Raw genomic sequence first — 25,781 nt, 5'->3', positions numbered from 1 at the left:
CACTGGAGGAGACAAAGTGTAAGAAACAGAAAAGCCCTTTGTGCCTAGAGAGCTCCTTTATGAAAACATAGAATTCAGACAGAAAGTTAGGTTTTTGGTTAGCCACTAACCAGCGACAAGAATCAATGTCAAACCTCCTTGCTGAATCTTTGTATTAGAGTTACAGAGCATCTGCTCTACTTAAAGGAAACTGTACTTAGTAATCTTTAGATGGCCACCATGAAGTCTAACCCCCCAATAAACCTCGTATAAATGTTGTTACAGGCACACTTCAAAGTAAAACGTCCTTTTTACACCTCTAGAAAAAAAAGAAATGCTGCCTATATGTGGTCCTTTTAAATATATATTTTATAATAATCTCAGACTCAGCATTTAAATTCATCAATGTTGCAATTTTATCTGCGACATTGTGAGGAAGCCCACAGCAATCCTGGGAAGCCGTTACGACGACACAACAAAGTCAAGGATTATAGGAATCGGGGAAGGGAGAATGGAGCACCTGAATATTCAGCCACTGATACTATGGATGAAGCCGTGGATGCATTTTCCCAATCTCGCTCTGCAGTTTTGCTATGGTGTCTACTTGCCAGTGTCAAGGCTTCCACCGAGTCCACTCTAAATGTAAGAGGAAATACACATACATACATACACGTGACAGCAAACAGAAACAAAAAATGTATACATTGTTACCCTACTCATATGTCTAGATGGCTCAATAAATATAACAAATGCTCTAATTTTTGGGTGGTGCTTGAGGATTCTGATCTGCTAGAAGGCAACAAGCACAGGTGCTCTTTATAATGTAGGCAGACCAACTTCATGGGAAATCCCTTATGAGCAGTCCTGATCATTTGTTCTACTATGTACCACAGAACTTAAACTACAATGTGTACACTGCGGTCAATATTGCACAGTGCTGGAATGACTCATGCAAGACTAGCAAATATCTACATGCTGATCATTCCCAGGGACATACAGTTAGGTCCATAAATATTTGGACACAGACATCTTTTTTCTAATTTTGGTTCCGTACATTAGCACAAATAATTTTAAATGAAACAACTCGAATGCAGTTGAACTGCAGACTTTCAACTTTAGTGGGTTTGGTTCAGTGGGTTGAACAAAAAGATTGCATAAAAATGTGAGGAACCTAAGCCTTTTTTTTTCAGGGGCTCAAAAGTAATTGGACAAATTAAAAAGCTGAAAATAAAATGTTTATTTCTAATACTTGGATGAAAACCCTTTGCTGGCAATGACAGCCTGTAGTCTTGAACTCATGGACATCACCAGATGCCGGGGTTCCTCCTTTTTAATACTCTGCCAGGCCTTTACTGCAGCGGCTTTCAGTTGCTGTGCGTTTGTGGGACTTTCTGTCCGAAGTTTAGTCTTCAACAAGTGAAATGCATGCTCAATTGGGTTCAGATCAGGTGACTGACTTGCCCATTCAAGAATATTCCACTTCTTTGCTTTAATAAACTCCTGGGTTGCTTTGGCTGTATGTTTTGGATCAATGTCCATCTGTATTATGAAACGCCTCTCAATCAATGTGACTGCATTTACCTGGATTTGAGCAGGCAGTATGTCTCCGAACACCTCAGAATTCATTCGGGTGCTTCTGTCCTTTGTCACATCATCGATAAACACTAGTGTCCCAGTGCCATGGCAGCCATGCACACCCAAGCCATCACACTGCCTTCGGCATATTTTACAGATGATTTAGTATGCCTTGGAACATAAGCTGTTCCACGCCTTCTCCATACATTTTTCTTGCCATCATTCTGGGAAAGGTTGATCTTGGTTTCATCTGTCCAAAGAATGTTTTCCCAGAACTTTGCTGGCTTTTTTAGATGTTTTCGAGCAAAGTCCAATCTAGCCTTTCTATTCTTGAGGCATATGAGTGTCTTGCACCTTGCAGTGCACCCTCTGTTTTTACTTTCATGCAGTCTTCTCTTTATGGGAGACTTGGATATCGATACGTCTACTTCCTGGAGAGTGTTGTTCACTTGGTTGGCTGTTGTGAAGTGGTTTCTCTTCACCACGGAAATTATGCTGCGATTATCCACCACTGTTGTCTTCCGTGGATGTCCAGGTCTTTTGGTGTTGCCGAGTTGAGCAGCACTTTGTTTGTTTTTTTCGCATGATGTACCAAACTGTAGATTTTGCCACTCCTAATATTGTAGCAATTTATCGGATAGGTTTTTCCTGTTTTTGCAGCTAAAGGATGGCTTGTTTCACCTGCATGGAGCGCTCTTTTGACCGCACGTTGTCTGTTCACAGCAAAATCTTCCCAACACAAGCAGTACCCAGAGGAAACCTACACAAACATGGGGAGAACCTGCAACTCCTTGCGGATAGTGTACTATTTGAGATTTGAACCTGGAACCTAGCGCTGCAAAGGCCAGTGTGCTAAGCTAAATTTCTCCTCAGCAAAAGCATAAACAATCTATAGTTAAAAATACCTGTGCGACAGTGTTTCACCAGAATGGATACTTTCAGCTTCTGTAGCTGCTCCAGATGCTAATGACAGGCTTGAGCCAGACGGTGCGCTGCTTAAGTTATCAGCTATAGAAAAAGGGAGGAGGAGATTATGGGCTATATTGAAAATTAAGTTTTTGATCTAGTTTTCTGAATCAAAGCTTTAACGTGCTCAACAGAACTATACAATGTTTAGCCGTTATCATACAGACATTTCAATACAGAGGCATAAAGAGCGTAAAATGATCACAAATTAGCCAGATTACTATATATACTAATAGTTTTTAAACTTCTGAGGTATGAGAAGCAAAATATAAGATGGGAGAGCTTAAAATTTGAATAACACAAACACTAAACATCTATATTCTTATCAAGGAGCAACACAGCACATAGAAGTGCTGCAATAAGGAGTTAAATACTGACTGAACTACAATTCCAAACACAACAAAAGTGATCTTACATGTAGAGAAATATTTGGTTCCTGAGTCACTGTACTCTCTACGAACAGACTTTGGGCGAGATTTTTTGGCTTTGGGCTTGGGTTTGGACCGTCCTATCCCTTGCTCCTCCAATATCTGTTGCTGTTTCCGTCTCAGATACTCTTGTTTAATGAGCTCTCTTCTGGCCTTCTCCTCATCCTTTCGTATTCGCTCTTCCTCCGCTTTTTGGCTTCAAATACAAAGAAACCGTATATTTAATTATTTAGAGTAATTAACTTTTTGTTGGACGTCAATAATTCAGCAGCTTCATTTTACAGGCAAGCAGAACTATTTAACCTCTCTGTGGCTCGGGTTAATTTTCAGTACTAAAAGCTGTAACCCCGAGCCACACTCAGGGTGGAATTGCCAGGGAGTTAAAGAAGCTTACCTGCTAAGCGGTGCCCACAGCGTCTACCCCTGGCGATGCCAGACGGGCATCTGTGTAACCTGGCGATGCCTGGCCAGCATCTGTGTCCTCAGTGTGTGTGCATTGGGGACGAAAGGCCGGGGGAAGCAGATGCTGGCTGGGCATCTGCGTGCAAGCGTGCGGCTGAGGGGTTGGGAAATTTAACATACTAAGCATTTTTAAATGTACCGCTTTTACATCTTTTACACTTAAAAAATACTTATTATTCTTACCGCCAGGGAGGTTAATCTTGTTTTAATAACTCTGCTATGTATGATAAATTTAGCACATTTCCAAAACTGGGCTGAGAACCACAGCAGTGGCAAAGCTCATATACTTATTTTTTTATGAAGGCTGTATGTATGCATGTTTACCGCGCTTCATATCGCTTTAGTTCAACTTCAGCCTCCAGTTGCTGTTTCCTCACACGAGCCTCCTCTGCCTTCTTTTGCTGCTTCAACAGAAATGCAGCTCGCTTCTTGGCCAGCTCATCCTCGGCTTTCTGTTCGTCCTACAAGTTATACAGTACCAAAATATTATGTCGTTTTTTAAAAAGAACCCTGAGGCACTCACACAAGTTTCTGCCCCAGAAAAACATATCCTCTACTGTCCCTAACAAAGTCCCAAAGGTTTGGCAAAAAGCTTTTTTTTTTAGTATAAACCCCAAGACTGATAGTGATTTATCAGGAAATAAAAAAGTAACACTAAAATACCTATCTAGCAAGAATTAGAAAGGGGTTGCAGTGGCTGTTACATCACTTAAGCTACACATCCCTTTGTTCAAACACTTCACATGAAAATCTCTAAGCAAATGTTCACAACATTTCTGGACAACTGGTGGGAGAAAAGAGCAAGTTATAGCCTATGAAAACCACCTAAAACCTTACGTTTTTGTCAGAATGGAAAAAGTCAGTTTTGATTTCCTACAAAAAAGAAAGAAAAAAAAAAAACTCACTTTGAAAAAAAACCCCACTCCAGATTTCTGATCTTCGCCAATGATGACGGTGGACTTTGCAGTATTATCAGTCCCTTCCTCTTCATCAGGATCTTTAAGATCAGAAAGATCAACCTCTATCAAACTAGACCTGGTTTTAAGTCGTTCATCTACAGGAACATTTTCTTTTCCCGAGCTCTCCGAGGAGGCCATGCAACACACCCGTAAATTGTTGACAGCATCTTTTTGAGCTTGTTCAGATAAAATATTGGCATCTTTGGAAGTGGAAAGAACAAATGTCTTCTGGTTGGTTCTCTCATGTAGACTGAATCCACCTGAAGGTTTATCAGGATGCCCCTCATTTTGCTCTGTACTTTTATCAGATACATCTCCTGTAGGTGTGATGGCAGATTTCAGGGCTGGAACAGGTTTTAAATGAGCTAAGGTCTCTATACTATGAGTTGAGGTTATTAAACAAGAAAAGTTCTGCATTTTTTCTTTAGACATGTTATGTTCTGAAGTCTGAGAAGAGCGTGCGGTTCGGCTCGGACCAAATCTGTTTTTACGTGGTCCTGAGCCTGCTCCTGGTGGAGACAAAGGCTCCACAAGGTGAAAAGGGGGGTTTAATTTAAGGTTCTGATTATTGTTCGTGAGAGCTGGCAGCACAGAAGCTGGAGCTTTCATCAGCAGTTCTTGCTGGTGGGATATTCTTAGTATTGCTTGCTCTAGAGTGCTTATGGATTCATTCAACTTTTCAATTGAGAAATTACATTCATTCACATCAATCTCAGAATCAACATCGTCAGGGCTGGGATCAACTACCACATTACACACTTCACCTTCATTTAAATCAGGCTCCCAAGGCTTTTGTTCTGAATATTCTTTTGGTTGTTTAGAAACTTCACTTGGTAAGTTTGATTTTTTAAGGACTTGTTCGGCTTTAGAGGTGATGGTCACTGCACCTGCCTCATCTACACTTTGCTTGGTGAAGTACTTTAGTGGATGTTCTAGTCTTATCGGATGAGAGGTCCCATGATGCTTGCTTCTTTTCACAACATGCAAGAATGCAGCCTTCCCCAGTTTTAAACGCTGACGTGCTGACAGCAACTCCATCTTTTTCTTCTGAGCTTCAATGGTTTGCCTCTTCTCTTCTAACTGCATGTGAAGTTGTACCAGCTCAGAAGCCAAGACGTCTTTGTTTTGTCCACCAGGACTCTGTTTCCTCCGCTGCTTCCAAGTAGTCAAGGGAGGCGGACAGCATTCAGAACCATCAGGGGTTGTTTTCTGTAAACTGCTCGTACTAGATTTTGTTTCATAGCTATTAAATCTTTGAAACTTTCTCTCTGCAAAACTAGTCATTTGTACACTCCCCCTAGCCAGTGAGACACTGCTGACCTGTGAAATGGTGCTTAAACAAGGACTTGACCGTCCACTGGAATCTTTGTCATTGTTTTCCTTTACTTTCATGTCTTCCTGCAGTTTAGTGGATTCTTCACTAATGTATTTGCATACTGGGCGAGGAGGAGGGAGTTCCTGATTACACTCCTCTTCCAGATCTAGGTTGTCAGATTCAGAGTCTTGCCTTGATAATGTCCATGTGCTTTCTTGATCTTTGATTTTATCCAATAGGAGATGTGCCAAGTTTTCTTCATCAACATTGTCGGACTTAGAATCATGCAGGAAAAATCCACCACTAGGTTCAACGGCTGGATTAACACCACTGGTGGTAAGAGGTTGAAAAGCAACAGCAACACTTTCCATGGATGCTTGTAAAGGTTCTATCCTAGGACTTTCTGTGCCTGTGAATTTAGAACTACCGACAGGGGTATAAGTTCTGTTCAAATCATGTACAGTGCGATTAGTAGCAATATTATTTCTAGAGCTGGACTTCGAGGCTTCAATTTCAAGTCTAGAAACAAATCCCTTTGGCTTGCCTTCATCATATTCTGCACTTTTATGGACAATTTGTTTTTCTTTTGCAGGTTTAAGGATTGCAGGCGTAAGAGGTTCCAAGAAGAAGCCGTCTGTTTTTTCATTTGGCTGTGGCTTCCTCAGAAACCCTGCTGTGGCCTGCTGACTTGAAGCTCGGGAGGAGATGCTCTGTAATTTAAGATCTTCTTGATTTGGTGCTTTACCCGATATAATATACGCAACAAGTTCATCTTCATCTTCCATGTCTACAAGTCCTAGAAGGCTCTTTGAACTTATAGGTGCAGATGATGTAGACAGTTGGTGTTTAGGAGTGGTATTTATGATGTTTGAAGCTAGGCTGTCCTTGCTGATTGACCTAGCAAGGCTAACACTGTCTGCCGAGGTTGCATCAACATCGTCAGTGCAGCAAAGGGCAAATGGAGGCTGGGAGAGGGGCCTGCAAAAAAAAAAAAAAAAAAAATAAAAAAAAGACACAACTTAATGTTCTTTTATTTTACTGAAAACCACAGTAGAGTTCTCAATAATATGGTTACAATACAAATACTGTAAGTTTATTAGTCTACTGGTTTCTTCAATCTTATGGAGAATCTTGAAAGTGGCTTTTAATGACAACAGGAAGAGCAAACCCTTTCTTGTAAAAACTCACAAAGCAATAGCTTACCACTAGAGTCCTTGATTTAACAAGCTGTAAATGCATTAAAAAGTATTGTGTACAAATGAAACAGTAAAGTTTTGGGTGAAGTAAAGCTTTCAAGAAAACCTATATGAAAATACAGGATCTACCATTTTTGACTATGAGCAAGTTTGCAGTCAATGACCTTAGACTTCTGACCTGCCTTACATGTTTCAACAAATGGTTTAAAATGTATAAACATTATTGAATTATAGAGACATCTAAGAAACTAGCATTTTCAGAATAAATTAGACATACTTAACCCCCCTGGCGTTCTAATTCTGTCCGTATTTCCACGCAAAAAGCGTTACTTTTTTTGCATGGAAGTTCATTTTACATTGTAGGCCTATAATTCTTAGACATAACCTACGAAATATGTCCAATATTTAATTAATTTAATAATAAACTTTAAATAAAAACACAAATATCTGTTAAAAAAAAAAATAAAAAAATAATGAAACGTAATATAACTGTACAGCAGCATGTATAATATATATAACTCAATACAACTATTTTGTATTGAATCCTAGACAAAATTATTTGAATTTCCTGCCGCTCGACCTGAAACCCCGGAGAACGTCTCTGCACACACCGGGAGAAGATCGAAGAAAGAAGACGTGTCGGGAGGAGCTGCAGGGCCCAGCAGGACGCCGGGGGAGGACAATGAAACAAGGTAAGTGTTTTTTTTTTTTTATGTTTTAAGCGACCCCGAGTGTGACTCGGGATTACCGCTTTTTGCATGGTAAATACACCCCGAGTCACACTCGGGATTACTACTAGGGGGGTTAAGGAAAACCTGTAAAAGAACTATCCTGATCACTATGCAAATTGCTAGTTGCCTGATGTAGTACTGCGCTTAGTGAGAGCTTTTAGTGGGAGCCTTCTCCGTCCTATACCGCATTTCTCTCCAATACTCACCTCACAGGCTGGCTGACTATGGTCCGGAAACAAGGCAAGAGTGGATTCTCAGACTCCCACAGCAAGATCGACCTGTTACAATCTATCCGATCCGGTCCGATATGGATTCCCTGGCCGGGGACGGCAGCAGGTGTTCTCCAACGTAGCAACCTCTTACTGGGCCTCAGGGACATGCAGCCCGATTCTCCCGCCTCACATAGCTCTATAGAGCCGTATTTTTCATCGCCCGGGTCACTGGCAGACTGTGTTCGTGCCCTCTCTACTAAAGATGACCTGTTCTCCATGTTTGCAGATATAAAGAACTATCTCAAAACGAAGGGTACCTCTTCAGGCACAAACCTCTATAACACACTGACCAGGGTGGAAGAGGTGGAAAGCAGGCTGGATTTGCATGAAAAGGCCAATTAGAGACCTCCAGGGCACTCACCACAGGTCAGCAAAAATTAATCGTACTATATTTTACCAGCTAGAAGACGCTGAGAATGGGGGTAAGAGAAACAACATTCGGATTAGGGGCCTACCTGAAGCCACAGAGGGCTTGACCAGCTTGAAGCTACAATCGGGGCATCCTTAACCAGATCCTAGGCATCCCATCTACTACCCTGCTCCAGTTTGACAGAGTTCATAGGGTCCCTAGAGCGAAGGCTGCCACCCAGATTCTTACTGTGACATTATTTGTCACCTCCATTACTTTTCTGACAAGGCTGCTGTACAAGAGAAGCTAAAGGCCTCATCCACACTAGATTTTGATGGGGCTTCTATTACCATATACCCGTATCTAGCTAAAGCCACGCTGGATAGACGCCGGGCGCTACGCCCATTACTGGCATCGCTTGGGGATGCTGGTATACAGTACCGCTGGGGCTTGCCGGTTGGTCTAACCGCTAAGAAAGATGGCCGTACGTCCACATTGCATTTCCCGGAGGACTTGGATATTTTTTGGTCTACCCTGGGTATACCAAAACCCACCCTTGCAGGATGGTAGGAAGTGGATTCCACTGGGTCTCCACTCTTACAACAAGCAAACATCGTGGCAGAGAAGCCAGTGCAAGAGGCCTTGTCAACCAGCATCTGACACTACATCCCCCCCCCCCCCCCCCCCCCCCCCCCCCCCCCCCCCCCCCCGCCCATGGCGAATGACAATCATCACGGATGCCAGCCTTTTGTTTGTAAGATGCTAAACACGGGGTGTTAAACTATGCTCTACGCTACTGTTACTTAACGTTTTTTTTTTTTTTTGAGTATACTTACACTATGACGGAGAGGGCGGCACATTGCTGTCCTATTGTTTTTTTATACTTTGTTATGTTCTATCTGGCTCTACTAGCTAGCTGTTGGATGGCTTTACATTCAGTCATGTTCCCCCTAGCTCAACAGCTGAGGGCCTACCATGGTCTTTACTCAGTTCAGCAGGAAGCCCTGCTTTTGGAGTGTCACGTGTATTACATGGGTGATTGAGTACTTTGACTTCTATGAAACATTGTTTTTTTAAATGTGTATGTGTTTGTTATTTACGAGGTATGCCGTATTGTGGTTGCAGAATGCACAGAGGGAATTGTGTATTTTTCAATTGATTTCAATTCTATATCTGATGGGTCCACCACCTTGATCTCCTATAATGTGAAGGGAGTGCACTCTGCCACTAAAAGGCATCAGGTTCAACGGGAACTTCATGTCCTACGTGGAGACATTAATTTTCTGCAAGAGACACATTCCCCCCCTCTCACTCGAATGTTAGACTGTCTTCCAAGCACTACCCCAGGTGGTATTACGGTTTCTGGCAGTCTGGGAGATCAAGGGGGGGTTGCTATAGGTCTTCATAGGGGAATTCCTTTTGAGCTGACAGAATCTTCCTCCGATTCCGAGGGATGATTTTTTGTTTCTTTAAAGGAAGCTATATGACCAAACGTGCACTCTAGCTAATATTTATTGCCCCAACAGGAGACAGATACCGTTTCTCCTTAAGACACTACACAAACTGAAAATGTTTCAGGAAGGGTTTTAGTTGTAGCAGGCGACTTTAATTTGGTCCTGGAGCCTCTATTGGATACATCTTCAGGTAAATCATGCTTTCCATTTAGACAAGTTCTCAACCTAAAGAAATTGTTATACAACATGCAACTAAAGGATGTCTCGCGGGTCTTACACCCTGGGGACAAGGGCTATACGTTTTACTCCCCTACGCACAACTCCTACTCACGCAATTATATGATTTTTATTGACCATTACCATCTCAATAGACTTTGCATTTCAGATATAGCTACTTGCACCATATCGGATCATGCTGCGGTGAGGATCTCTATGCACTTGGGATCTTCAGCCCTCCCCCCATTTAGATGGCAGGTAAATTAATCTCTATTGACAGATAAGGATATTGACATAGCTATTTCTAAGGAGTTACGTACTTTTTTCAAGAAAATGCTTTGGACCATACTGACCCCCCCCCCCCGCTCATGTATGGGAGGCTCATAAGGCCACTATAACAGGCAAACTAACTGCCCGTGGGGCACGTAAGAAACTTGAGTAGCAGTCGCAGACTTACAGAATTATTAGCACAGATTCATCATCTGAAAACATTACATAAACGCACACAGTGGAAAGCTCAGGTCCTACAACTGACACATCTGCGGTCTCAACTAAAGCAATTACTAGATGATAAGGCTAAGTACGCTATATCTAGGGCTGCCAAAAGATTCTATGAATGGGGGGGAACAACCTATGTATCTAAGATTAAAAATCCATCGGGTGCCTTGGCCCACCTCCTGTCAGATATGGCCTCTGTTTTTACAGATTTTTATCAAAATCTCTACCAGGTTCGTGAGGGGGAATCACCAGCAGCTGCTCGAAGAGAAAAAATTAATGTCACGGATAACAGGGAGGGGAGGGAAACAGAAAGGTAAATACAAGGGACTAGGCTTACAATGGCTAGGGAAAAGGGAATGGTCACCCCTTACAGACACCCTAACCTAAACCTAACTCCTGACAGTATGAATATCCCCTGATGGTGGGAATATTCATACACTGGAACCTAGGCCCTAGTAGTCCTGCATAGCCCTAGGAGTAGTGACTGGGCTTGAGACTACTGGTCCCTTCCCTGATGAAAGAATCAGTGTCTTCCTGAGTAACTAGTAGCAGCCAAAGAACAACAAAACACCAAAAGTAGTTCAACTTCACTTAATAGCAAATAGAGAAGCAGGAACTCTAGAGAGGACAACACACCTGCTCTTCACATCCCAGAAGTGAATATCAACCACATAGCATGAAGTGTGAGGCCAGACTAAATGGAGGAGCAGTAATGATCATCAGCTGCAGCTGATACAAGGGGTGTGTTCATTACAAACAACAACACAAACAAGTAAAAACAAAGAGACTGTCAGATAACCTCACATGCAGCTTGTCTTACAGATCTTCTAACTTCAGTCACGGAAGGGACCGTGACAATTAAGCTGTATCTGCAACGGGCGAAGTTACCCATATTGTCCCGGAAAAAACTTTGCGATTTAGAACGAGACATTTCAGAGGTCGAATTAAGTGCAGCTATCAAGTCTTCTTCTACGGGTAAGACTCCAGGGCCTGATGGCTTATCTCTGAAGTACTATAACCAATACCAGGACATTCTCCTCCCACATTTGTGCAAAAATGTAAATAGCCTGATGGAGGGGGTGGGGGGATTTATGTTTGTAGATAGGCTAAGGGCTCACATCATAGTGCTGCCCAGTTCGGGTAAAGACCCCACTGTCTGTTCTAGTTTCTGTCCAATTTCCCTACTCAATGTGGATGTGAAGCTATAAAAATGTTGTCTATGCGTCTCCAGAAACTAATCTCTTCTTGAGTCTATTTAGACCAAACGGGTTTCATCCGAGGTAGGGAGGCCAGGGATAATTCAACATGAGTTCCATCACCGATTCACCATGTTCGCAGGTACAGCCAGCCCACCCTGCTATCTATGGATGCTCAGAAAGCCTTTGACCGGGGGGACTGGCTGTACTTGTCCATGACTTTGAAACGTTTGACCCTGGGCCCTAAGATGCTCAAATGGATTAAGTCCCTTTACTTATGTCCCTCTGCACGAGTGTGTGTAAATGACACACTGTCATCTCCCTTTCCACTGCACAATGGTACCAGACAGGGGTGCCCTTTGTTGCCCCTGCTTTTTGCCATTTCACTGGAACCTTTTCTGAACACACTGCGCCTAAATACCAGTGTGCACGGTGTAAAATTTGTTTTACATGCAACTGAGAATCCCTCTTCTCAATTTGTTAGCGGAATTCACAGAATTTAACCAACTAATTAATTTCAAAATTAACCTTTCCAAATCCGACATTTTAAATATAAATATTCCAAGACCTGAGGCCCATAGACTAAAAGCTAGCTTTTCTTTTCGCATGGTGGCCTAAGGCCCTCAGGTACTTAAGAAACTAAGATTACACTGGAGGGTATGCTAAGTAGCCAAGACAGGACCTCCTCATACTGTATCGCTACTGTATACATTTTTTATTCTTGGCCTTATTGGTCCAGTATACCCTGAGTACTTAGCAAGGTGGGAAACTGAACTAGACAGTAGATTATCTGATCCCTAAAAAAAGGCTATTTTGTGCTTGGCGGACAAGACATCCATCCATTTGTGCCAGGATACAGGAAGGCAACTTTAAACTTCTTTCAAGGTGGTACTATGTACCTTCACACTTACACTGTATGTTCCCCCAGGAATCACCTCTATGCTGGAGAGGGTGTGGAATGCGTGGTACAATGTCACACATGGCGGCATTGCCCGGTTATTGGGAGATACTGGTGAAAGGTTCTTCAACTGATTAAAACTATTTCTGGGGTCTCAGAGTTTTTTCCTTGGTGTTTTATCTTTCATTGTACCGATTTGTCTATTGGTAGATACAAACACTAGATTGTGCCCTACCTTCTTAAAGCAGGTAAGGCACAAATACCGCGTTTTTGGAAGGATCCAAGGGAGTCCCCGTTAAAATGCTGCTTTCAACTGGTAGAGAAAATTTGTAATATGGAGAGGGCTATCATGATTTACGTGATAGTGCCTCGTGGATCACTGATATCTGGGCACCATGGATCCTATTCAAGGACAACACTCAATACCTTGAAATACTCAGCCAAGATTAGAACACCTGCCTTCGCCCTACTGAATTAACCAAATGTCCTTTTGGTGGGGTCTCAGGAGACCTGAGTTCCTTCACGCCGTTACTCCAGACATGTGTTTGAATGTTGTTGTTTGTTATTCCTTCAATGTTGCATTTCAAGCTTTCCATGAGTATTACCGTCTGTATGGTATAAAAGTACGACATACACTCTTATTGTGTTATTATTCTTTTTATTTTCACCTACTGTCCCCTTGTCAGTTCTCCTATATATATATATATATATATATATATATATATATATATATATATATAAATAAATAAATACATGCAGGGAGGAGAAGGACGCTGGAGGACACCAAAGAAACAAGATAAGTGGGTTTTTTATTGCTTTTTATTGACCCTGAGTGTGACTCTGGATTAATGCTTTTTGCATGGAAAATCAACCCCGAGTCACACTTAGGATTACTGCTTAGGGGGTTAATAGAAATCAATAAAGCCATAAGGCTATCCTGCATCCCAGCAACTAGCATTTTCAGAGCGTCAGTAGTGGTAGCCAAGTGTACATCTAATGACAGGTTTCTTTAGGGGCTCTGTAACATCCAGATAACAGGCATTTAACCTCCCTGGTGGTCTAATTATGTCAGTATTTTTATGTCAAAAGCGGTACATTGTTTTGCATGGAAATTTGTTGTTTAATATTGTAGGCCTGTAATTCTTAAGAATAACACCTGGGTATGATGAAGTTTGAAAGACAAATCATAAGTGATAATATAATTAATAATTATGATAAAAAATAATGAAATATTATAAAAACTAGTGTTGGTGGAATAGCTGAGTGTTCGATTCGGCAGCTATTCGATCGAATAGCCGATATTCACTAACTAACCAATCCAAGAGCCCCAAGGTTACTTAATGGGAATTTACTATATAAAATGGGAACTGAGAGATTTGAGCTCTCCTCTCTCTTGCTCTCCGCTCTTGCTTGCTGGCTCTCTGGCTTGTTTGCTCTCCTTGTCTCCTGAAAGTCTCCTTAGGTAAGTTGGTATGGGGTCCTCTTCGGAAGGAAGTAGGCTTCTGAGGTACCCATTAACCTCTTAGCAGGTAGCTATAAGATATTCCTGATTATATTCTTATGGGTGTCTATAGTATTACTGCATTACTTGCTATTTTATAATAACTGTATTGTGTACTAAGGAGTTACTAGATTATTACAGGGGTTACTATTAATAACTTTATGTTCACGTGATATATATGTAACATTGATTGAAGTTCCTATGTGTAGATATCTGACAATATTGCTGTGTACTTTGTTTTACCTTGTTTTCTTAATTAAACTGTTTGAGTGACTAACTATTATTTGTGCATGAACCTTCTTTAATTGAATAACTATATGCATTGATAGGGGATATAATTTCCATATTTATGGAGAAAGTCCATTGAGAGTTCATCTGCAGTTCCCACTGCAGTCCCCGGGCACTAGAGATGGCAAACAGGAGGATTCCCAGGGCTGCAAGAATAAATTCTGCGATCCCCGGGCACTGTAGGTTAATTAAGTACAGAATGGAGAAACTCTATTGAGAGTTAATCTGGAGTTTGCCTTTTTTTTTTTTTTAAACAGGAATTCGCAAAGTCAAATTTCGTGTTTTTCGGGTCAGATCTGACCGACAACGAACCCGCCATTTTTGGGTCGAATATACGGACAACCCGAATTCGAACACCAACACTAATAATAACAATAAATTTAATTTTAAAAATTAATCAAATCAAAAACACTGAAATTTGTCCAAACAAGGGTGCAATATTATTGATAAATTAGTAGACACTCCATAATGGTCCAGTAGACATCCCGGGTATGGTAAATTTTTAAACATGGGACTGCACAAAGTCTGACTTCACAATCAGGACAGTAGAACCTGGTTTCCTTTCTGATCTTCCTTGCACCGCCATCTCTCTTCGAGCAACAAACCACGCACATTCTTGTAGGTGCTGCCTTTTTCTCGGTTGGTGGGATGTAGTCCATGAAGTAACAACCCGTCAGGTGTTCCGGGTTGACAACTGCAACAGCACAACGTCCAGGTCTATTCACGACCATTGATGGTGTTTGGTGGTTCATGACAATAGATTCAGAAACTTTCCAAATGAAGTCAGAATGATTCACAGGCCTGTTACTCTTTTGTTTGTAGAAAATGTAGGCATTCCACAAGCCTTGCTCAACAAGATGCCTGAAGATCTTTTTGTAGTACTTCTTTTGCGGTTTCCTAATTGCTGGGTAGAACGTTATTGCTTGATCAGCTTTGTTGACATCTCCTATGGTGTTATTGTAGTCTATTACTACTTGTGGCTTCATGATTTCTTTCCAAACTTTTGTGCGTACTATAACAGTGGAGGCATTATGGACTGTACTCATTAGGCACACATTCTTCTTGTCATTTCTGGTGTCTTCAGCTTCCTTTTTGCAAACATTAATGGCATGTTGCGCCGGTTAGCCCTAACGGTTTCATACGTGTAAAGGTTGTCGGTTGTGACACAATAGCCCTGATTTAGCAATGGCACAATGAGTGAGAGAACAGAAGATGTTGCCATTCCAAAGTTGCTGTATTTTGGGTTGACTTTTGTCCCTTTTCCTGTGTATAGGACTGAACTCCAAATGTAGCCAGTTGATGATTTGCACAGCATATAGGATTTCATGCCAAATCGTGCTCTCTTTGATGCAATGTATTGCACCCAGCTGAGCCTCTCCTTGTAGGCCATTAGTGGTTAGAATACCACATCTGCGGGGGTTTGCCCACCACTTCCCGAAGTATAACTAGGCCCAGAAATAGCCAAATGTCATCTTTGGTCACTGGTTTCCACTTTCTGCCTCTTGCAAACCTCAGGTGGGGAGCAGCTAATGGTTGTTCAGTCTACCTGTTTGTCTCAGCAACCATTTTTTCATTAACCTCAACAGTCAGAAATAATTGCAGGTATGCCAAGGGGTCGTCGTGTTCAGCATCAATTTTCACACCAGGTACTCCAGTAAATGGGAATCTTGGGGGCACTCCCTGAGCTGCACCAAGTGCGCACATTACTGACCTCAAACTCAGATTCGTCGCTGTGTTCACTGTCACTATCTGATGACAAGTTTCCTGGTGAATCACTATCACTGATTTTTACAAGTGACTCCAAATTGCTATCGCTGCTTTCTAGCTGTTCAAAAACAGCTTTTGTGCTGGCGAGATGCCCTTTGGAAGCCATGGATGTGGTCAAGTTTCCAGTAAGAGTTCAGGGACGTTTAAGGTCAGAGACAAGTGTTTAAATGAGGAAATTAGGAAAAGGTCAGGAAAAGTTCAAGCAAAAGTCAGACCAAGGTCAGGGATGGTAGTGGACAAACTGTAAATCGTGAAACTGGACAAAGCTGTTGGATGAACTAATAGACATTCTTTTTATGTATTATTTTACTGTGATCAATCTTTTAAAATCAGATTACAATGTATTCTTTTAAATCTCCCGCCAGGCCATGCCTCCCCAGAGTACCGACACTTCAACGCATCACATCCAGGATGCGATGTAGAAGCCGGCTGGGGATCGCTGGAGGACCCCGCTGGATCGTGGGGCACAGGTAGGATTTTTTTTTTATGCTACCCCGAGCGTGGCTCGGCTTTACCGCTTGTGGTAAAAAAAATTAACTCTAAGCCACACTCGGGAATACCGCCAGGGGGGTTAATAAGCAAAGGAGAGGCAGGTCTACAACATCAAAATAAACTGGGGCCAGGAACAAAGAGACTGCTTTTCTGACAATAAGAGCAGCTGGGCAAATGGTGTCTACAGATAACCTAATGTAGTCTAAGTGGAGTGGATTTTTACTTTGTTATCCCACTGTAATCTTTAAAGATCATTGTACAATGATGACTTTACTAAAGCTAGCTCAAGGCATCTTATGAGTGACGTGTGAATTTCATGACGGTTCCCTGAAGATTTTCTGATACATTGATACATAAACTGATACATAAACTTACTAACCTCTGTTTTTTTTCTGGCCATGCAACCATCGATGATCGAGGTGGCACATCAGTTTGCGTCAAAGAATTATCATGATCTCTGTGGCCTATAGGGAAAACGTTTAACATTGAGCTCCTAAACAACCAGACACATACAGGTAGCTTAAATTTTAGGATTACTAAAAAAAATGTTAAGCAAGCCAACTGAGCTAGTAAACCTAACTGAAGATGGAGAATAAATTGTTTTGATTAAATAGCCTTCTAACTCACATGATGACAAATACAATTATTAGGAGGAAGGCACAAAAACAGTAATAACATACATGACATAGAAGTGTTATACATCAACAAACAGGATGATGGTGAATGTACTAAGTAAATACTAGAAGGTGTAAGCAGTTTTCTGTAAGTAATTGTTTACAAAAAGTAGAAGCAAAGTGAAAATAGAGAAAGAGGTAGAAACAAAATGATCGGAAAAAAAAATAGAAAAGCTTTTACATAAAAAGCTATATTCTAATACAACCCCTGGCAAAAATTATGGAATCACTACACTACTCACATTATTGTAATAATCCAACATGTTCAGACCAAGTTAGGGAAAACAAATATGGAATAACTGAAGATAGAAAAAAATATGAAATCAACCAAAAAATTTCTAGTTAGTACTAGCCTTATTGCATGTTTAGCTGTTAAATGAAAGTGTGTTATGATAATTTTACAACAGAATTTTTTTTTTGCAATGTAGGTAAACAGCTGAATTGACATTCTCCAAGTGTAGGAGCAAGAGATATAGATAATACATCTATACTTTCAACACCTGTACACATTATTGAACCAGAAAAGATACTGACCCCTAATGTCAAATTAAACAGGCTAAAAGCAGACCAATTTAAAACCCGAATGTAAAAACCCAAAGTACCATGCTGCACCTATGGTAAATATTTTCAGCCCTGAAATATAAAATATAATTATGATTTATTAAATATTTAAATATAATTTGCTAGAATATCTCCGATACCACTTAACTCAGAAAGACATGTCTGCAGGCCCTTTGTCACACAAAATTTGCCTTTTGGTTGACATGTAGAAAGGAGAACAGAAAAGCAGCCTCTCGGAGGCTGTTGTAGCATTGCATTGTTAGAAAAGTCAGTTTCAAAGACACAGAGAGACCCAGCAGCCCTAAGGTCAGTGTTTGACCAAAGCTCAGAACAAACATTGTGGATTTAGCCAGATGCAACAATGTCAAGCATATACTTACTAGGGGTGGCATCTAAATGCACAGTCTTCTGCTGCTTCTGTCTTAAAGGCAAGAGTGGATGGGATGGACTGAATGTTGTGCTTCCTTTACCGCTACACAGTAATTATTAGCAAATGTTAATTACAGGGTTTGTGTTACAGTGGAAAACAAGCAGAAATAGTACAATTATTAAATAATTCAGAAAGCACTGGGATTAAAAAAAAAAAATCTAAGAGATGTATATTGTTGGCTCTATACAGAAAGCTAACAACTCTATACAGAAAGTTAACAAATTACATCATGGCAAATCAAGAAAAAAGAAAAAAAAATAGAAGGAAAACATTAACTAAAGAAAAGAATCCACTTACTTCTCTGTCTCCTCCGGCTGCAGGTAGGTTTGTGTTTCACTGTGACAATCTACTGTGGTTGATGGACCTGCCATAAAACTCTGCCTTGTGGCACTGGCAATGGGAATCTGGGGTCTACTGCTCTTGTGAGGCAATACTGATTTAGCTGAAACAAGTGAAGAAAAAAAAAAAAAACAGTTTGATATTTAATTCTCTCCAAGCTGAAACTTTAATACTTGCTATGACAACAGACTATGGTACCCAATATTGCTCCATAGCTCATTATTTTGGAGTCAACTCTAAATAATTAATAAGAATGAATTATTTCCTTTTGAGTTTAAAAATTAATTTCATACAGTTTTACTTTTTTAACTTCATTTTATTACCTTAGAAGGCACTGATAACCTCCCTAAGCAATAGTATTTTGCAGTTACAGATTCTCTTTACAGGGAAATCAGGGGTCAGTCAGATCCGATACGATTCTAGAGCTGATCAAATATAAAAAGTCCCAATAAGCCCATGCATTCCTCAATAGCAACTGCTATCCAAGAGCCATAAACCAGGAGGTGCTTTGAGAAGCGTGCTTCTAGGATTGCCATGCAACGCAAGATGCCATGAATGCGGCAGTTGTAATAGACCATAAAGGGTTACATTTAACCGGACCCACATAAACATCATCCTCAATGCGTATCCAACCCTGCAGGTCCTTGAATTATGCCGTTGTTGCTATATCCAAAAGTAGATTGACGTTGACTGAAATGAAAACTTTTTTTTTTTTGGATAGGGTGGGAAAGAATAATATTAATAACTAGTATTTATATAGCACCGACATATTAGGCAGCACTGTACAAAGTCTATTGTCATATAACCAACTGTCCCTCATAGGGGCTCACAATGTCCTTACCATAGTCATATGGCATTTAACGTAGTCGAAATACAATTTTTTTTTTTTTTTTTTTGAAAAAGTCAATTAACCTATCTGCATTTTTTTTTGGAAGTGGGAGGAAACTGGAGTAATCAAAGGAAACCCACACAGACATGGAGAACATACAAACTCCTTGCAGATAGTGTCCTGATAGTGTCCTGGCCGAGATTCGAACCTGGGTGCTGCAAAGGGCAGAGTGCTAACCTTCAAGCCAACTGTGCTGCCCAGTAAAGTTTTAGTACTCTCCAGGACCCTGTTAACCTCCCCCCAGCAGTAACCCCCGAGTGTGACTTGGGGTAAAAAAAGATGCTGAAAGTGGTAACACACTCGGGGTAACGAAAACAGTGAAAACCAATAGTAAACAGAGCCTTACCTGATCCGCTGGCATCCTCCATCATCCATCGTCCTTGCTGTCTCCTCGCTTCCCCCAGCCCGGCGTCCTTCTGCATCTGGTGAGTCACCGGGGAGTTCCGTTGCGTCAGGAATTTCAAATTATTTTGTTATGCATTCAATACAAAATAACTGCATTGAATGCAATACAGTGGTTTTATATGTCTAAAAGCAGTACATTGTAGTACATTTTTTTTTTACAGTATAATAGTATGAGTATAATATGTATTTATATTTATTTTATTTGTTTTATTTAATTTATCATTTTGACATGATTTTGTGTTTCAAACTTTATTATACTCATACTATTATATTATACTTTTCATGAAAAACAATGTACCGCTTTTAGACATATAAATCCAGACAGAATGAACCGCCCAGCAGGTTGAGGAAGATTTCTACTACTACTACTACTGTGAAGTAACCACTGTTTTACCAGATAGCTGATTTAGAAATAAAAAGGTGGGAGGTTTCTAACCAGTGTTGCGGAAGGAAACGGTAAAACGTAAACATAAAACAGCACAGGATACAGGTACACACTCCCTAAATGGTTTAATAATATTGTATTACAGCTTAAGGAGACACTATTCAAAGTTCAACAAAAAGTTAGATTTTTACCATACATTACTATGGTTGAGGCGTAATCTGGGCATCCTGTGAAATATGGCTAAAGCAGCATGATCAAGCAATAGGAGAAGGAGCAATAAGACATTTTGTGGGAGAAGTTGTACGGTGCCCACAGTAAAGACTGCTGAAACAGCTGCACTTAGGTGCTAAAGGGCATTGAATAAGAGGACGTTCACCTAGAGTAAAATTGACCTTAAAAGATGAACTCCAGGCAAATAGATTCAAAACATATAGGAAAAGTGTTAAAGGATTTGTATTTCTCTACATCCATCCTTACGGGTTACACAGCTCTGCCACTTAACACAACACTGCTTGGATGGGTAGGAGAACTCTTTTTTCATAGCCAATAAATTAGACTAATAGGTCACATTATCTACCCTTGCTTGTGACTGAACAGAGAAAGGAGTAGCATCATGCTACTGATAAACTTCTCATTTTGTGTCTCTGCTCTCCTACCAGCATGTTTCCTATTAGCACATAAGGACTGCAGCACATCAAGTTAAATTTAGGTAATTACAATTATGGCTTACATTTTTTAAATTTACCATTACAAATGCATTTAGAGCCTAATTGTGTGTTTTTTTTATATTTGCTAGCAGTTAGACTTTAACAATAATTTTGGCCTCTAGGTTTATGCAAATGCAGAAAAAGTGAATATGTAAATTACTGCTTTTGACAATACTTCCTCACTTCAAGAGTTTAAATGTATTTTAACTCACAATAATACTACTATATGTGTATATTTTGTTGCCACATGGGCACATTCTCACTTTTGACTCACCTTCTTTCAATTCTTGAATGTATCTAGGCTGAACAAAGTCGGGCTTCACATTTTCAAACCACCAAAATAGCTCAGCGATAAACACCATAAAGTTAGGCTGAAACAGAAAAAATGGTTTGATATACATTTGTATTAATAACCTATTTATAAAGCACCAACATAACTAGGCAGTGATGTACAAAACATAGGCTGCAGATGACAACCCGGCATACTTGACATACAAGCAGACAAAAAACAACACAGGAGAAGAGGCACGTTTCTCCTACCTTCAGAACTGGTGGGGAATACAGCATGTCTTCTAAAGTGAAGTAAAAGCACTTGTTTAGGTATTCGCTGGAGAATTCTTTTAGTAACTGGATGTTATAAAAGTTGTCAGTCATCAATGGCACCTCCTTTAAACAGATGTCTGCATAAGGAGAGAGAAAAAACAGAGCAGAGGTGTCAGAAGGTCACAATTACAGCTTTAGGTTGACATAGAAAAATCTGTTACATGAGGCGATGTAAAGGGGGGAAACTAAAGACAAACATCACTGATTATGTACTAAAAATGGACAATGGCTAGGAAAAAAAAAAATGTTACAAGGTCCGCTGCCCATCACGTTTCTGGTATGATAGTTAAATATCAAAATTATTTTTTTTAAAATAAACCTTTCATGAGAGAAATATGAAAGCTGACATCTGCTAATGTTCAGCGCTGCGTAATATGTTGGCGCTATATAAATCCTGTTTATTGATAATAATAATAATAATCTGAAAGTCCTTGGAAAATGCTGGTTGGTTGTTATGCTAACATCAATACCTTTGAAGTCACAGACCTGGAAAATGCAATATTTAAAACTCACACTTTAATTGCATACTTCTTCTGGACCAGTGGGTGCCAAGGCAGTCAGGGAGAAGAGGTGGATAGAAAGAAGGTGCTGTAAAAGCCGGGGGTGTGGTGACTGGTAAAGAAATACTGTGATCTGGAGGATGTTAGATGTTGACAACTGGAAAGGAATAGAACAGACAACTGCTTGGTACTAAAGAGACACTGTCAGCTGTCAAAAGGAAGGTAGAAGTTCACTGTATTTCTGGCAGATTGAAAGGCATAGTTTTGAGCTTGAAGTGTTTTTATAAAATAAAACATGCCCAGACATACACATTAAGGGCTCCATTTATAAAACAGGGAATCTGACATTCCCTCAAGCATTCCCTGGTGGGAATCAATTGCTGCTAATGAAACCATAGACCTAGAAGGTTTCCACAAGGGAATGGGCGATGTCCGATTCCCGGTTTTTTAAATAGTGCCGCAAGAATTTATTGTATTACTCTGTCAATGTCTTGGGATAAACTTTTAAGGTAATAAAAAGCATTTAATATTTACATGAAAACTGAATAGATATAGATTATGCCTTTCAAAAAAATGAGAGAAATACATTATTATGCATAGCTAAGGTGCATCTATAACATAAATCCCACCATATTGTTTTTATGCTTTTAGTAAACTTCCTTTACTTCCTGTTCCAGAGATGAAACAATTTAGAAGTTTACCAACTGTCCCATAGACAGTTGGTCCTGGAAGCGATGACCCTGTATCCCCTTGCCTCATGAATAAACTAATATTTTTACATTTCCTACCACTTTTTTGGTGACATTGGTCCTGAATACTTAGCTCATAAGATATATATCTTTTTATGTTTGGTAAATAGATGTTTCAAGCTCAAAACTAAATGGACAAAAAAAATACTTATAAACCCAATGATCATTTTAATACTTACTTAAAAAGCCTTTGCAGTTAAAGACTGTTTAGAGCCTGGAATCCATGGGTTCTACCAAATGTTGGGTTTCCTCCTTAGTCATGCTTTAATTTGTCATTCGGTCTTTCTGCCTCAAGTTTTGTGTTTGTCAAGTAAAATGCATGTTAAATTGGGTTGAGGTCAGATAATGGAAAAGTAATCCACTACCTAAGCTCCGTACAGAAGGCCAATGGTTGGGTTTCCTCCTTAGTGATGCTTCCCAAGCTCCGACCGATAATCTACTTCCTAAGCTCCGTACAGATGTCTAATGGACATCGGAGAATCGTTGCTGGAAACAATCTTTCATGATCGTTTCCAGTGACAGATGAACAAACAAGAGGGGCACTACATACAGAGTGTGTTTATTTTTTCTAAGTGGGGAGGTTGGACAACCATATTGGATGATTTTAGCTTGGAGAAGGAAAATAAATGCAAAGACTCCAACAAACAAATATCGTCTAACATGGGGAAATCCCAGAGATGTTGAACTGGCTAGCTTGAAAACAATGACGATGGATAAAATCAATGTATACAATGCAACATACAAGGGTTTGAAATCAATAAGTGTGGATAAAATCAATTTATTGAAAGTTTGTTAAATTTTTACATCAATGTGACCAAAAACATCATGGGATTTTCAAGTTCTAAAAGTAGATTAAAAAAACCTAGTTAAATTAATGAAACAAAAATATTTGGTCATGTATTTACTGGAAACAAAAACAAACAATCCAATAGCATATCCACATGTGACAAAAGTAAATTAATTGTGCGCTCGGTATTTGGTATGAGCACCTTGTGCAGCAATAACTGCAACCAAACGTTTGATCAGTCCTGCACATAAAGTCATAGGAATTGTAGCTCATTATTTCATATAGAACAGCTTTAGAGCTTGGACGTTGGTGGGTTTGCTCACATGAACCACTCACTTTAAACTTTGGTCTTTTCCCAACAGTTCAATTGGAATTGTCAGGACTTTTACTTGGCCATTACAGAACATTCAATTTATTCTTCTCTAACTATTCTTTTGTAGAACCACTTGGGGTGTATAGGATCATTGTCTCTCTGAATGAACCTCGGTCTCTTGATAATCAATCCAGGTTGACATTCTCCTTTAAAATTTTCTGGTATAGTTCAGAATCAGGCCCAAACCAGAACACTCCCACCATCATGTTTCACAGAAAAAAAAAGAAATGGGATAAGGTTCTTATACTAGAATGCAGTGCTTTACTTTCTCCAAATGTAACACCAAAACGTTCTGTTATGGTTTCCTGCATCCACAAACATTCTTCCAGAATCCTTCTGGTTTGTCCACATTATCTTTAAGCAAACTGTAGATGGTAAACCACATTTCTGAGAGACAGCTTTCTCCTTGTTACACTGTCATACATACAGATTAACTTACTTTTGCCACACGCATTTGGATATTTTAAGTAATTTTTGTTTAATTTGTTTAAATAGGTTTTCTTCGTCTACTTTTGAAAAACTGATATTTTAGGTCACATTCACATAAAAATGTAAAAAAAAAATTCACAAACTTTCAAGCACACTGTAATTCCATCATCATGGGGTGGGGGCTCTTATTTTTTTATTTACCATAGGATTCTTTTTAAAATAAGACTTTTGGCTAGTATTCAGACAACCCCAAATATTCTTTTAAGATAGCAATATTTAAAATACATTTATTCCAAAGAATGTTATTTTGCCTGGAAATACATTTTAACGCATTACTACGTTCCTAATAAGGAAGGCTTACATGCCTTAACCACCTGGACGTTTCACTGATGTCTGGATTTCTGTACCAAAAGCGGTAAACTGTTTTTCATGAAATTAAAAATTTAAATTGAATTGTAGACCTGTAACTTACAGAAATATGTCCGAACAAGGGTCTAGTAGATATCATGAATATAATAAAGTTTGAAACACACCATAACCACCAAAAAAAATTACCTTTAATATTAAAATTAAATAAAAAACACAAAAATCAGCCTAAACAAGAATGCATAAATAAAAAAGACTGAAAATGCAATAATTCGGTATACTGTATAGTAATATATTTTTCTTAAACACCTCTCTAGTGTGGTAAATTTTAAAACAGAGTCCAACGTCACATACCTATAGACAAAACCACATAAATATATTTTGTATTATTTTGTATTGGATTGGATACAGGATTTTGTATTGAATCCAACAGAAAATATTTGAATTTCCCGCTACGACCCCCGTCGACGGGCGTATGCACTGACATCATCAGGAATTGTCGAGGGATGCGTACACGAACGCCGGGTGTTCTAATTCTTTGCGTACTTCAAAGCAAAAAGCGTTACATTTTTTCCACGGAAATTTATTTTAGATTGTAGGCTATAATTCTTAGGCATAACTCACTGAAATATGTCCAAAATTTATTATATTTAATATTAAAATTTAAAAAAAAATAATGTATAAAACAAAAAAAAAAACAATAGTGTAATGTAACTGTACAGTAGCTTATATAATATATATATAATACAATTATATATATATATATTATATAAAGATTTCTTTGTATTGGAGTTACAAAGTGATTTGAATTTCTCGCCCTGCCTCCCGCCCGCACCAACGCTTGCAGCGACGTCACCGGGAAACCCCGGAGATCGTCACTGCACACGCCAGGTGAACACTGAAGAGAGAAGACGTCTCCGGAGGAGCTGCGGGGACAAGGCAAGTGTTTTTTTTCAGTTGTAATCCGATTGTCATACAATGTTGTATGACAATCGGATTGCACGTTAACGCGTTTCTATTTTTAGCTACCCCGAACTTGGTT

General features: G+C 39.7%; 1 protein-coding gene across 3 annotated transcripts in view; it reads right to left on the bottom strand.

Moving 5' to 3' along the window:
- The window catches only part of LOC140342804 (calmodulin-regulated spectrin-associated protein 1-like), an 83,045-nt gene that overhangs the window by 2,339 nt on the left and 54,925 nt on the right, over window positions 1-25,781 (bottom strand). For all 3 annotated transcript variants that reach the window (XM_072429153.1, XM_072429154.1, XM_072429155.1), the window contains 10 exons: window positions 21,473-21,612; window positions 21,207-21,303; window positions 18,505-18,649; window positions 18,158-18,249; window positions 16,922-17,006; window positions 4,316-6,662; window positions 3,735-3,871; window positions 2,936-3,144; window positions 2,460-2,562; window positions 500-615 (listed from right to left, as the gene is read on the bottom strand). In XM_072429153.1, the coding sequence (XP_072285254.1) occupies window positions 500-615; window positions 2,460-2,562; window positions 2,936-3,144; window positions 3,735-3,871; window positions 4,316-6,662; window positions 16,922-17,006; window positions 18,158-18,249; window positions 18,505-18,649; window positions 21,207-21,303; window positions 21,473-21,612 (3,471 nt within the window). The remainder of the gene's footprint in view (window positions 1-499; window positions 616-2,459; window positions 2,563-2,935; window positions 3,145-3,734; window positions 3,872-4,315; window positions 6,663-16,921; window positions 17,007-18,157; window positions 18,250-18,504; window positions 18,650-21,206; window positions 21,304-21,472; window positions 21,613-25,781) is intronic.

The sequence above is a fragment of the Pyxicephalus adspersus genome, chromosome W (assembly GCF_032062135.1).
Source record: "Pyxicephalus adspersus chromosome W, UCB_Pads_2.0, whole genome shotgun sequence".
NCBI lineage: Eukaryota > Metazoa > Chordata > Amphibia > Anura > Pyxicephalidae > Pyxicephalus > Pyxicephalus adspersus.
This window is presented reverse-complemented; position numbering and strand designations above follow the sequence as displayed.